We start from the raw sequence: 12,812 nt of genomic DNA on the forward strand, positions 1-12,812 counted from the left end.
AATTGTTGCTTTAAAATTTATTTCTCTGAACATTTTATGATAAAAAGATTTTTAATAAAATACTAATAAAACAGCAAAAAAATAACAAAAAAAAGAAACAATGTTAAAACTCATCTGGAGAAATCTCTCTGAAAACTTTAAGCATAAGGACAAGATCCAACACTTACACAAAAACTCAACATGAAGCTTAACTTCACTGAAAGATTTCTGGAATTCCCAGAGACTCTTGGAACACGTGGACGAGGAAATATTCAGACTGCTGCAGCAAACAAAAGTCATGGTCACCCAAGGCAGCTGGAAACAACACACACACGTGTGTGTTAATCAGTCCAGTGCAGGTGGTGGGAGAGTGAAGGCTGATAGCCAAGCTGTCCTCTCTGCTGGACAACGACTCCCACCCCCTGCATGAGACTGACAGCACTGGGCAGCTCCTTCAGTGGCAGGCTGCTTCACTTCGAGTGTGTGAAGGAGGGTCACCGCAGGTCCTCAATAAGTCATGTGCAATAATCCCCTTTGGCTAAGCACAATACAATAACTGACAGGCACCATTTCCACCTGTGTGAACAGGTGAAAACCTGGGTTATTGTGCAACAGCAGTTCTGATTGGTTCCGCCCCGTCAGAACACATTCTCAGTTTCATTTAAACTCTCAGCAGATACAACAGAGGGAGACGATCTTCCCGTCAGTAATCTCTGTTGTTAAGCTATTCAACCAATTGTATTATTCTAATCTTTATAATAATTACTGAATTATTTAATCTGGGCTTCATTTTGTCTGTACAGATGAGATGATGACACATTTCCTCATAAACTTTATTTTGTGTTTTCTTCAATGATTCCAGCATCTGTGACAAATTTTTCAGACACTTTAATATTCTGGATAAACAGTTTCCTTCACAGACAGTTTTCATCACATTTAAGCCTCAACTTCATGTCAACAACATCAACAGGGACGCTCAGATTCACACTGAGAGGAGATTTAACCTGAAATCTGACATGACATGGACAAAAGTCTGTGGACATCTAAGAACACTACACTGTATTAAAGATATGCAGACATCAGACCACTGTATACTACATGGGCAAAAGTATGTGGACATGTGATCAATATACACCAGTGTAGCAGAGCTTTAGTGGGGGAACTGAACTCCAGTTTAAAGCAAAGTCCATTGGCACTGAAGCTCCCCTCCACATGATGACATGCATGACTGAGAATCCACACACACCAGTGAACATGGCTGCCCCCATACTTTTGGCCACTTTCTGTAACTCTGATTTGTTTTAATGTAATTTGTCCAAAAATTCAACAATTGAGACAGAATTTTGTTCAAAATAAAGATCAAGTAACTGCAATCTGTCCCTGCAACCTGATTAGTGCAGTAGATAAACTCTGCCCACATCTCAGTGTGAATCAGTTAAAAACAAAGACACAATACATCACATTGACATCTATGGAAGTCTGTTTCTGACAGAGAAAAAAAAAAATCAAGTTAGGAACCAGTCAAAAGTTTGACTTCTATTATTTTTGGTCTTTCCCAACAAACCATCTTTTCCCTGACAGACACTGGCCTCCATTTGCAACACATTTCTTAGAATTAAAAAAATTACAAAAAGGTAAGAGACAACAGTTTTCAAGTTGTACTAAAGTGAAACCAGCAGAGCCTCCACATTAACAGACATGTTGATGTTGAACAGCAGCACCTAAAAATCAAACACTGGCCTCCAGTCAGTAGCACATCAGGTCGTTTGTCAGCCATGTTAAGGCAGCGGGTGTCACGTTTAAGGCCGACGGTGGCCCAGAACAGACTTGTTAAAAAAAGTGTTTAAACAAAAGTACATTTTGCAAATTGTATTCATGAAGTTTATCTCAAAATATAAGTTGGTTTATTTGTTACGAGAGCTGTGTGTTGAAATAATACGTTTTCAACTAAAAATTAATTGATCCAAATTAATCCAACGTTTTGTAAATCATCTGCGATCTGACTGAGTGGCTTGGAGAAGAAAAGAATATGTTCCAGTTTATATTTCATTCAGGAATTTTGTTTTCCTCATTGTTTAATTAATATTTTTCAGTTTTAAGACAACCATGTAATCATGTAAGAATATGAAAGCTAATTTGCATCTGAATTCCATACTGTATACTTTGATTAAATTAGTTCAGGAAAGTTTTCTCAAAACAGAAGTTTGCTGTTAAGTTCAAAATGTTGATTATTGGTTGGATTCATGTAAATAATTTTTATTTAAAAATGAAACTGTAAAAGTTTGAAAAATTTGTTTCTGTATGTAGACAGGAAAAAAAAATATTTAAAACAATTTTATTTAAATAAAAAAAAATTGAATGAAAACTATCATAAAGCATCTATTCCCCTAACATATTATATTGTAAATACATGTTTAAATACAGTTTTGTGACTGGTGACTCTTCCAATGAGAGGCTAACAATGCTAACTAACAGAAATAATGTGTGAGCTACGTATGCTAACATTTTGGCTAGTAGCAGCTAGCACTAACCTTTCATTTGTCATGGCACTATAAAGGAAATAAACAACAGTATGATGTGATCTGGCTAACCAAAAACTTCTGAGGCAAACCCAGCTGTGATTGGTCGGCTCGCCCATCAGCAGGAATTCACAAGAAACCATAGAACAACCAAACCTGGTGGCAAAAACATGACAATAAAAGTTTTTTGTCATTTTCTGCAAAACAGATTTATTAGTCACTAACTTCAGATGTTAGTGTGCATTTTAATCTAAGTAAAGGTGCTGGTTACTGAATAACATTTGTAATTTAGTGTCTGGTTTAATGTGCTAACATAATTTTCCGCTAATGTTTTGCGAGTTTGTAGTTCCAGATTGGCTAGCATGCTAACACAGAGTTTAAGTGTTAGTTTTTATCGATTGTGATCAATAAGACCACCAGATGTGATATTAATTAGCATGCTAGCTAATGGCAGTGCTCAGTGATGTCGACAACCACCGCCTTCCTCCAGCTGAACAGGAAATAGCCCATGCCGGCTCCAGCTGCCACGGCAATGCAGAGGTAAGCATTATAGGTCATGAAGACGAGCATCAGGAAGTAGCTGACGACCACCTGAACTATGTGCAACAGGGTCTGCAGGAAGTGGGCGGGGCTTAGCATCCGCTGTCTGAGAGGACAAAAGGAGTGCATTAGCGTTTCCGTTAAAGTCAGCATTTTATATAATGTTGTTCCTTACATGATTTTGCCATTACTTTTAGCATTAGCATATCCATTCATCACCTTCGGAGCTATGTTGCTGTTTAACTGTTAATAGTGTTAGCATTAGCACACCAATAAAGTTAGCAATACAGTACAGTATTATGCTAAGCTAAAAAATTAGTAGCATTGTTAGCATTAGTCTTCAGATGTGTGTTGGTATTAGCAGAGCAACATGTTTACACATAGAAGCTGTTTGCTTCATTAACTCCAGTGTTAACTATGAGACTTTATATTCCATCATTTTAAACTGTTAGGTTTAGCATATCATTTTTAATGTTAGCAGTGTTAGCAATAACTCTCACATCACATCTCTACATATTAAATATTATATTAAACATTAAATAAATGTTTTTCCAGTGGAGTGTTTTCAGTCGCATTTGTTAATGTTAATGTCTGTTAATGTCAGTGTTAGCCTCAGTATCTGCTGAGGCTAACACTCTACACACATCTGTTTTATCATGATCAGACCAGTTTACCAAACTGAAGTTATGATCCTGATGATGGATCCAGAAAGACTTCCTGTGCAGTGCTGAGATGCTCCAATCAGACTCTGCTCAGACTTTATTCATGCTCAGGTCTGATCAGAGCACTTCAAACAAAGCAGGTTAAGAACCAGAACCGGAACCAGGACTAACACCAGGATCAGAATCTGAACTCTACAGTTACCTGGGCGACAGTGCTGAGAGGCGGTTCTTAAGTCCAACCGGAAGTTCCGCCCCCTCCACACACTGACTGTCAATCACATGATATTCACATCACATGACTGATGGTCACATGACTGATTTCCTGAGGATTACGTCAGTGACATCAGCACTAACAGATGTGATGTGGTCTAGTGGTCACAGGCGGCTTTATGGTTTCTGTGCTCATCGTGTGACACACGTAAAAAAAAACATTTTCCCTCCACACACACGTCACAAAAGCAAATGCTGCAAAGCTAAATTAGTATTAAAAATGTTACAAACTCTCTGAGCTCCTTCTATAATCAAATGTTGTTGGACCGAATGGATCAAAGTCTAAGTGTGAATGAGTAAATTATTTTAACCCATTCATGTGTGTGAGAAGACGGCTCAAATATTACTTACTCTTACTGAGTGTTGAGATGTTGAGTGCGATATCCACTTCTTCTAAAACTTCCACTATCTGATCATTTGAAAGTTTTAGTTTTTTTATATTCTTCAATGTTGTCAAAGTCTTGTCAGTAACGTTACGTGTGAATATAAATCTTCTGTGTGTAATAAAATCAAATATTTCATGTTGAACTACATAACATAATCTAGCTATGTATCTACTGACTGCACTTGTGTGTGTCTTGTTAGCGTTACTGTTAGCCACCCACCCGACAGTCTTGTGCGTCTCCATCAGCACCGTCCCATCGGCCCCTGGGAGCGGCATGGAGTTGTAGCGGACGTTGACCTGACTGCGACGCAGCAGTGCCTCACGACCTATCTTCAACCCCTCGTACAGGACAGCCAGTAGGAAAACACCGATACATGCCCCAACCATCTCTAAGAGGACGAGAGGAGAAGAGAGGGGAGGGGTTAATGAGACACAAAAACACAATGTATATAAAACTCCATATAAACTACACACTGACCTCCAGGTGAGTTGATGAGCAGGCCAGTGAACAGCAGCTCCACATTGTTGTAGCCAAAGTAGAAAGTCATCGCCTAGGCAACAACGACATTAGCCTGTTAGCCTGCTCAACGTGTAGCTCACGCTATCATTAAGCAGTGATAAGGTCCGCCTCTCACCATCCCTCCATGTCCTTCATGTCCTTCATGGTTTCCATCGGTCCCTCCTCCTCCTCCATGGTTGTGTCCAGTGGTGGTGGGTGGGGCCATGGTGTGATGATGATGGTGTGTGTGGTCCATCCCCATGGTGCTGTGGTTCATGTGGTCCATGGCTGCAGTGGAACCAGAAAAGTTCACACTCCAGTTTAATCACTGCCACGATTATCCTGCCTCACTCCTCTCTGGAGCAAAATCTTGCTATGTGTTATGAAACTACAATTCCCATGATGCTCTGTGTTATCCACAGATCCAGTGAGCCTTTGTTTCTTTTCATTTCACAGTTTCCGTTAAAAGCCCCCGAGCCTCAGTCTCTTCTGTTTTCATGAGCCGCATCCCTCGGTCACCCTGTTCGGGTTGAGTTGTCATGTTATACGTGTGGCTAAACAATTCATTTTGAACTCAAAGGCATCAGTTCTCCTCAGAGCACGATTTCTGGGGCTTACCGACCTGGCTGTCCATGGCTGAGTATCTCTTCATCACACACTGTTTTAAACGTGCAGAACTGTAAACCAACGCTGGCTAAAACAAAGCAGCACATTTGATGAGCTTTACAGGCTGATGGTCTTCACTTATCATGGTGGTTCATAAACAGCCCTACATGTTGGCATTAGCATGTTAGCATCTATCTGATTAGCAACAACATTTTTCACTTCCTCCATTTTGACAAATTAAATGATGCAGAAAGAAAAAACTCTAAACATGAGAGAAGGAGCCAGCTGACAGACAAACTTTCTGCAATTATCACTGTCAGTGTGAGGCATTAAGGTCAGTGAGCAGCAGTTAACTTCACATAGGAACAGTCCTCACCTGGACTCAGGTAAAGCAGGTGAAGTCTTGTTATTATAGATGGAAACTGGGCGAGAGGCATGAAGAACACACTCTCTCTTACCTCTGAGACGCCTCTTCATTCAAAGTGATGCCGAGCCGACCAGAGGCACAAACGCACTGAACGCTGATGACATCACAGCGGCAAACCATGGCAACAGCCTGACATCACTGAGCAGATGCACTGCTGTAATCTGATTGGCTCTCAGGCCCTGAGGCAACAGGTGGCAGAGTAAGCCAATCAGAGCACTCCGAGCTGCTGTCTGCCATCAGACAATTAGATCAGAGCAACATTAAAATTAACAGGAAGGTCAGTTGTCGCCGTCAGCAACACTTGCTTCCTGTTTTCCGTTTGACGTGTCACTTTGAATTACAAATATAGACGTGACTTTTTGTTGTCCTCAACGTCTCAGTCAGTTCAACATGGACCGAAGTTTAAGACGTTAAGTTCTGCTCTTTGTCATCACGCTCTGACCTTTGGATGGTCCCAGTCTCAGTTGGGAAACAATCTAATAAAGTGCGATAACGAAGTGACCTTTTCTCTGAACGCCTTCAGGACAAACTTCACAGTGAAGAGCCTGCAGCCACAGGAAGTGCTGCAGAGGCAGCGTTTTAGTTTTACCTCGAGACAGACCTGTTGGGGTGTCGTAGATGCAGCTCAGGGACATTTTGAACATGTTTAGCAGCACAACACCACATTCACGTTCCCGTCAGAATGAACACTAGAGATCTTTTCATACAGCGCCACCATCAGGCCAACATGTTAATGTGTGACTGATGACACTAACATCAACCTCAGCTGCACTTTGTGTTTACTGTTCATGCTAGCATGCTAACACACTAAGCTCAGATGAGCATAGTAAACATTTTACCTGCTCAGCATCAGCATGTTAGCATTGTTAGCATGCTCATTTTAGCCTCACGGAGCAGCTAACATGTTCAGCTCTTTATCTGCTGCATCTCAAGGCTGAACGGCGACGGTTTGTCTCCAGTTTGATGAACGTTGACGGACTGTGAGCGATGGGACTTTGGGTCAGCAATAAACCAAACATTTCAGCCTGTCAGGATTCATTCTCGTCCCCTTTACAACTTACTGGAAAACGTTTTTGAAATAACACAGCTCTAACATCCCTCCACTTTTTCAGTGTTGCCTGCTGCCTGAGTTTTGAATGGCTGATCTCAGGCCTATCAGCACAGTTTATTTAAAAATCTTAAAACAGAGACAGGAAGTAGAATCTCTTACCTGGAGAGGAGGGAGGCCTGAGGAGACTGTCTGAAAGAAGGAGAGGAGGAACAGAGCGTCAGTTTAACAGCCAATAAAAACTGACAGCAGGAAAAACTTCAGCCAATCAGACACTGGCCTGATTCTCAGACAGCCAATCAGCTTCCACACTGTGTGCACATTGGGCCAATCAGCTGTGAGGAGGGTTACTGAAGAATCCTCATGCGTACTGTTCACGCTCAGTTTACAGCCCCTGCAGGTCAGCAGATCTCAGCTTTTCATTCGTTCACCACAGTGAATATTACAGACTGCAGTGATCGCGTGGCTGTGACCTGCAGCGTTCACAGGTGAGTGTGGGATCTACTGTTGAAGATCTGCCTGTAACTGATTCATTTCCTGTTGACCTCTGACCCCGAGTCAGCCAGAGCAGTCACAGGAAGTTCAACTACAAGCCAACATTTTTACAATCCGTTAACCCTGTGAACTTTTATCATCACTTTTATGTCAGCTCATCACTTTCAGTCTTCATCTACCAATCACAACAGCTTCCTCGATCACACACACACACACACACACACACACACTATTCAAACTGAGGACTTTGTCTGAAGACACTTTGGGGTGATGATGTTATACAATTTGATGACGCACTTCAAAGCTTCTTCCAGTGTTAAAATGATCCTCAGCACCATTTAAACTGTATGACAACCAGTTTAATCACAACTCACTGTTTGTTAGGTGATGAAAATGTTTCTGAATGAGAACAATAACATGAATCGCTTGTACATGTACGTGCTGTTTTGTTGCTGATGAACGTCTGACTCCTATTAGGTGTTTATCATGTGGGTCCATGTGGAAACCTTAAATAAAGCTGGACATAAGTAAAGAAACACGTTTTGACTTCAGTGATTCAGTTTAAATGTTTCCAAACATCCTGAGTTCACATGACACAAGAACTGGATGACCATAAACCTGTTGAACTGAAAGACGCACATCAAGCTGTCTGTCTGTCAGCACGTGCTCATAAAGAACAGGACGGCCTGACTGACAGATAATAAAACCTCGTGTGTCCTCCACACTGAACCTTTGACACTTGAGAAACAACACGACAAACACGTAACACGAGTGTCTGTGCAGTTACTGCCCGCCGCCGCGGGCAGGCTGTTAGTCAATAAATTATTCCATTTTGCGACGGGATCGAGTATATTTTACGTTCTGGTTTTGTACTGAAGTTTAACATTGTGATGCTGTGAAAAACCTCAGCAGACACCAGCAGCTCACACTGGGACTAAACTGCAGGCAGACCAACATAAGGACGTTTTAGTGTTTGACAGTCAGAAAGGAGCAAAACCTGAATAGGAAAGACACACTGAACCTGCATGTAGACCAAACAGAAAACACACAACCTGCTGCTATTTATCTGCTCCAACATCTGTGCTGAGAGCACAGAGTTTGCTGAGGTCCTGGATGGAGGCCATAGAGCCTGCAGAGACAGCTGGAGCCGAGTGAAGCTCATACACCAGTCACAGCAATTATTTGGAAAACCAGCTCCAATATTTTCATCGTAGACACTGGACAGACATGTCGGTTACGTTAATGTTTTGATGAAGCTGAACCAGAAGCCAGGAAGTCGACAGGCACCAGTTCAACACAGCAGCTAAGCAAAGCTACATGTAAGATGTCAACTGACTCAGACCAGAACAGACCCATTGGAGTCTGGTACTGGACTGAGTTAACCTACTGTAGCCTCGCTGCTGACTGGCACTGGGTCACTTAGTGGGTTAATCAGTCAGCTGATCAGCAGAAAATTAATCACCAACAAATGATTTCAACACAAGTCAACGCAAAGATTCAGTGGTTCCAGTTTCAGTTTGTCTGTTTTATAACGTGCATTTTTCACGATTTTATAGACCAGACTGAGAAAATATTCAGCAGATTAATCGATAATAAAAATAACTGTTAGCTGCAGTTGATCTCACTGTATGTCTATGTGCAAAAGAAACGTTGTGTGTGTGTGTGTGTGTGTGTGTGTGTGAGAGAGAGAGAGAGAGAGAGAGAGAGAGAGAGAGAGAGAGGACTGTTTTTACAGTTGACATGCCGACACGTTGTTGGTATCGTCACTGTCGCTGATCTGAGGTCAGTAAACCTTCCCTCTCTGGCATCGTTTCTGTATCTCACTGACTTCGCTGCTGCAGTCAGCCAGACTCCACCGAAAAACCTGCCAGGTTCACGCTGCCTTGCTGATGTGATGCACGCCGCAGGGTTGCACCCATCACTCAGAGTTTGTGAAAATTAATTTCAAACCAGATTCTCTTTTAAATTGTATGAACCTGTACAACACGCGGAGACAGCAGCGGAGATTCCCGTAAATCAGCTCCCAAAAGGGGAGGATTTATGGGGATGAAGACGGCGACGGTGCAGTACGTACAAGCCGAATTTACAACAAGACTGGTCCTGTTCTGAAACTGTCAATAGTACAAGCGTCAGGAGTAGAATTATTTTCTGTGTACAAGAATAGCTAACTCTAGGTCTTTTCGAAGGAAGTTCGTACGGTAGTGTGCTACTGCGCTACGGTGTAGCAGCAGAGGTCACTGGCAGTTACACACACACATACACAAACACACCCAAAGAAAATCGTGACCTCACCTAGAAATCTTCTGGAAATTCTTCTACTTTTTCTCCTCTAAAAATGCACAAGAAGATAAAACAGAAGAGGAAATGAAAGAAGAAGAAAGTCGTTCGCTTCTGAAACTTCTTCCCTTCACCGTCTGCCTCTCTACTCCGCCACCGCTTCCGTGTCGTTGCGTCATTACGTCTTTACGCAGACACGGGAGACAGCCTATCATTGTTTTCTTTGGAGGGGTTAGGGAGATGTGAAGGGAACACAACCAATCATAACGCGAACTAAGCAGTGGGGGCGGGACTTTGTTGGAGCCACGTAAGCGGGTTTGTAGTTGAGTCAGGTGATCAGCGCGTGGAAAAACTCAATCTCCTGTTTCCGCAGACTTTAAACGACTGTAAAGTATCTTCTAAAGTATCAGAAACAAGAGTGGGTTAAGACTGATTCGTTTGTATTTTATAACAAGTTTAAAGAAAGTTATTTTCATTTGTTTGTGATCACAATTTTTCTTTTTTCGGTTGTAATTGTTTCAGGTTTCGATTGTACACACACCAAACTTGGGGGCAGAACTACGAGATATACATTGTCAACAAATTAACAAAATGTAACCATAGCAACAAAACTGATGCTTCACACCATGTCGCCAGCTTCCTGCTCCAGTATCTGAGGACATACAGGTTCAGCGCCCTCTGGTGGCCTTCAGATGAACTTGAGATATTTCTGTAAAATGTCAGCCAGTCACAGAGCTGCATCACAAATGCTTTCATCCAATCAATAATCAGTTTAATTTTTGTTTTGTTTTGTTTTTCATCATCACTTCACAGACAACAGGAAATCACATGGTCATATGTTGGACAAAAAAATGCAAATATGCACAAGACATTCACAAATAAAAGCCTTTCTACTTTCTCCAACCAATCATCATGATTGGTAGAGAGTGCAAGCAATCAGCTCATGATTTCACTGAATTTCATGTTTTATTTTACTGTGAACAGAAAGCTGATTGGCTGATTTTCTCTGCAAACCTCACAGAGATACAGCCAAGAAAGACTTTTATTTTGTTAAAATCAGAAAAGATTTAACAAAAAAGTAATTTGAATGTATACGTTTATAAATATCTCGTAAACATCAACACAGTAACACATTTATTAACGTTCTCTTCTCAATCGGAGCAGGAAAACAGGAGGTAATGAACTGCAAACCCTTGAAATAAACATTTTTGGGAGAATTCAAAACTAAAGGGTTTGGCTGAAGCTAATGATGCTAACGTTCATGCCTCCCGTTTGCCCTGCCCCTTGGTGTATTAGCTCCGCCCCCTCAGCCAGCCACACGGTAGTTAGCATGAAACTCTGGCTGAATGTCGCAGACACGTCGCAGCAGCTCGCTCAGCACCGTTTCCCGGTTACCACGGTAACTAGCCTGGATACGACCCATTCGTTCGGCTGTATCACGGTCCACCTCCACTGCACTGTTGCCATGGGAACCGAGAGCCTGGGGGGGATAAAGAATAAATGTAAGGTAGCAAGTAATTATTAAGCAACAGCAGCAGCGTAGTATTAGTATCATCAAATTCTGTTTAATTTATGTTAAATCAAACATCACCAGTTATTGGAATCTGGGTTGTGTTGTGAGCAGTATTATCAGAAGTACTGGCAGTAGTGTCAGTAGCATTGTAGTGTCAGTAGCATTGTAGTGTCAGTAGCATTGGGACATACAGCAGCCTCTTTGGTCTTGAACTCTTTCTCTCTCTGCAGTCGATACTGTTCAATCTCAGCCTGAGCTTCTTCCTTTGCCTGCTTCAGACGCCTGTTCTTACCTGCAGACAGACAGACAGATGGATGGACAGGCAGACAGAGACAGAAACTTAAATCTGTAGTTTTTATTTCACAATTGTGTTGACAGCTCTAATGTCTTTTATGTTAACAAAGTCTTTTGAATTGAACTGAGAGACAGAAACAGTGACAGCATTCATCATTAGTCAACAGTCACTGATGACTTTGCTGATCAACTCATTGATTCTCTATGACTCTTTATCACAAGATGTTATCGCCGTATCCCATGATGCTCAGCGGCTGACTCAAACAAACCATCAGCCTCAAGTGACACTGAGCACAGGGAACAGAATGGAAAAATCCACACTAACACGCATACAAGGTGTAGTAGCAGCATAATGAACACCAGGAACGATTAAGTAAGCAAGGTGCAAGAATTGTTCAGAAAACTTTGGGTTAGAAATAAGTAAATGAAAATGTGTGTAAATGGTACTACAGAGACTGGAGTGAATAAGATTTCTAAATGTCTGCTGAAACGAACCAAATCAAAAACATATTTATCCTATTAAAAAAACAAACTCAATGAGACTGAGACATGCGTGTAATCTAACTGTTGATGTGCAGTACATTTATAAACGATCATACCACAAGTGTTAACGACTTGACCTGAAACCGACACCAGCAGTGCAAACTGGGACATTTCACCAAAACAAGTCAGGAGGTTGGAAAAGGGGAAGTTAATGACTTTCAGACCGTCTCCGGTTTGACTGAAATAATCTCTGAAAATACAGGTTTTCACAGTCAGTTGATTTACAACCGGACTGCGCCACCCACCGGGCTTTCTCCTCATTTCTGCTGACTTTTACCAGTTTCTACTGCTCCCCACCACCGTCTCCTGCGTCTTGGTTTTCTTAGTTTAGTTTCTTAGATTTTCCAACAGGTTTTACTGAGCGACTGCTTCGTCACTATTTTCACCGCTTTAATCTGCCAACGGGCTAACGGGCCGCTGCGGGCTCGCAGGCCGCCTGTCCTACTCACGTTTGCGGGCTTCGGCCACCTTCTCGGCCGCTCTCTTCTCCGCCTGCAGCAGCTGCTGGATGCCCTGCGACTGACTGGCCATGTTGGAGCGAAAATCCGCCAGAAGATACGGAGGAAAACCCGGAGAAATTCACCAAAATGAAGGTCGAAGGAGGATACGTCTTCTTCCCTTGTCGACGGCAGTCAGCTGATGTCACGTCACACTGCGGGCAGGTCACATGACCGAGGACGGATAGTTTTTTCTTCTTTTCAATGTACCTTTATTTGTAAGCACAGGAAATGAGCTCCACGCTGAACAACACAGTG

General features: G+C 42.1%; 2 protein-coding genes across 4 annotated transcripts; both read right to left on the reverse strand.

Moving 5' to 3' along the window:
* Positions 1 to 798: 798 nt before the first annotated feature.
* On the reverse strand, positions 799 to 9,901 carry slc31a1 (solute carrier family 31 member 1). 3 transcript variants are annotated; one of them, XM_046374924.1, is made up of 6 exons: positions 9,723 to 9,901; positions 7,098 to 7,127; positions 4,991 to 5,142; positions 4,834 to 4,906; positions 4,576 to 4,744; positions 799 to 3,144 (listed from the first exon to the last, which is right to left on the reverse strand). In XM_046374924.1, exons 3-6 carry the CDS (start codon positions 5,138 to 5,140, stop codon positions 2,943 to 2,945), a joined length of 594 nt encoding a protein of 197 aa, XP_046230880.1. In that variant the 5' UTR covers positions 5,141 to 5,142; positions 7,098 to 7,127; positions 9,723 to 9,901; the 3' UTR covers positions 799 to 2,942. The 3 variants fall into 3 exon arrangements, with proteins under 3 accessions (XP_046230880.1, XP_046230881.1, XP_046230879.1); XM_046374925.1 differs by lacking the exon at positions 7,098 to 7,127; XM_046374923.1 differs by lacking the exons at positions 7,098 to 7,127; positions 9,723 to 9,901 and adding an exon at positions 5,919 to 6,690.
* Positions 9,902 to 10,462: 561 nt separating this feature from the next.
* Positions 10,463 to 12,728, reverse strand: atp6v1g1 (ATPase H+ transporting V1 subunit G1). The gene is made up of 3 exons (XM_046374927.1): positions 12,507 to 12,728; positions 11,412 to 11,512; positions 10,463 to 11,187 (listed from the first exon to the last, which is right to left on the reverse strand). Exons 1-3 carry the CDS (start codon positions 12,586 to 12,588, stop codon positions 11,014 to 11,016), a joined length of 357 nt encoding a protein of 118 aa, XP_046230883.1. The 5' UTR covers positions 12,589 to 12,728; the 3' UTR covers positions 10,463 to 11,013.
* Positions 12,729 to 12,812: the final 84 nt, after the last annotated feature.

This window comes from Scatophagus argus, chromosome 20 (assembly GCF_020382885.2).
Source record: "Scatophagus argus isolate fScaArg1 chromosome 20, fScaArg1.pri, whole genome shotgun sequence".
Taxonomy (NCBI): domain Eukaryota; kingdom Metazoa; phylum Chordata; class Actinopteri; family Scatophagidae; genus Scatophagus; species Scatophagus argus.

What these genes read in the sequence shown, in the direction of transcription:
- slc31a1 (XM_046374923.1), bottom strand. An exon ending in ATGAAGGACATGGAGGGATG is followed by an intron (nt 4,907 to 4,990) that starts GTGAGAGGCGGA and finishes GTTGTTGCCTAG; the next exon opens with GCGATGACTTTCTACTTTGG. An exon ending in GAGACGCACAAGACTGTCGG is followed by an intron (nt 3,145 to 4,575) that starts GTGGGTGGCTAA and finishes TTGTCCTCTCAG; the next exon opens with ACAGCGGATGCTAAGCCCCG.
- atp6v1g1 (XM_046374927.1), bottom strand. Translation starts at nt 12,588, where the DNA reads ATGGCCAGTCAGTCGCAGGGCATCCAGCAGCTGCTGCAGGCGGAGAAG. An exon ending in GGTGGCCGAAGCCCGCAAAC is followed by an intron (nt 11,513 to 12,506) that starts GTGAGTAGGACA and finishes GTCTGTCTGCAG; the next exon opens with GTAAGAACAGGCGTCTGAAG. An exon ending in TCAAGACCAAAGAGGCTGCT is followed by an intron (nt 11,188 to 11,411) that starts GTATGTCCCAAT and finishes TATCCCCCCCAG; the next exon opens with GCTCTCGGTTCCCATGGCAA.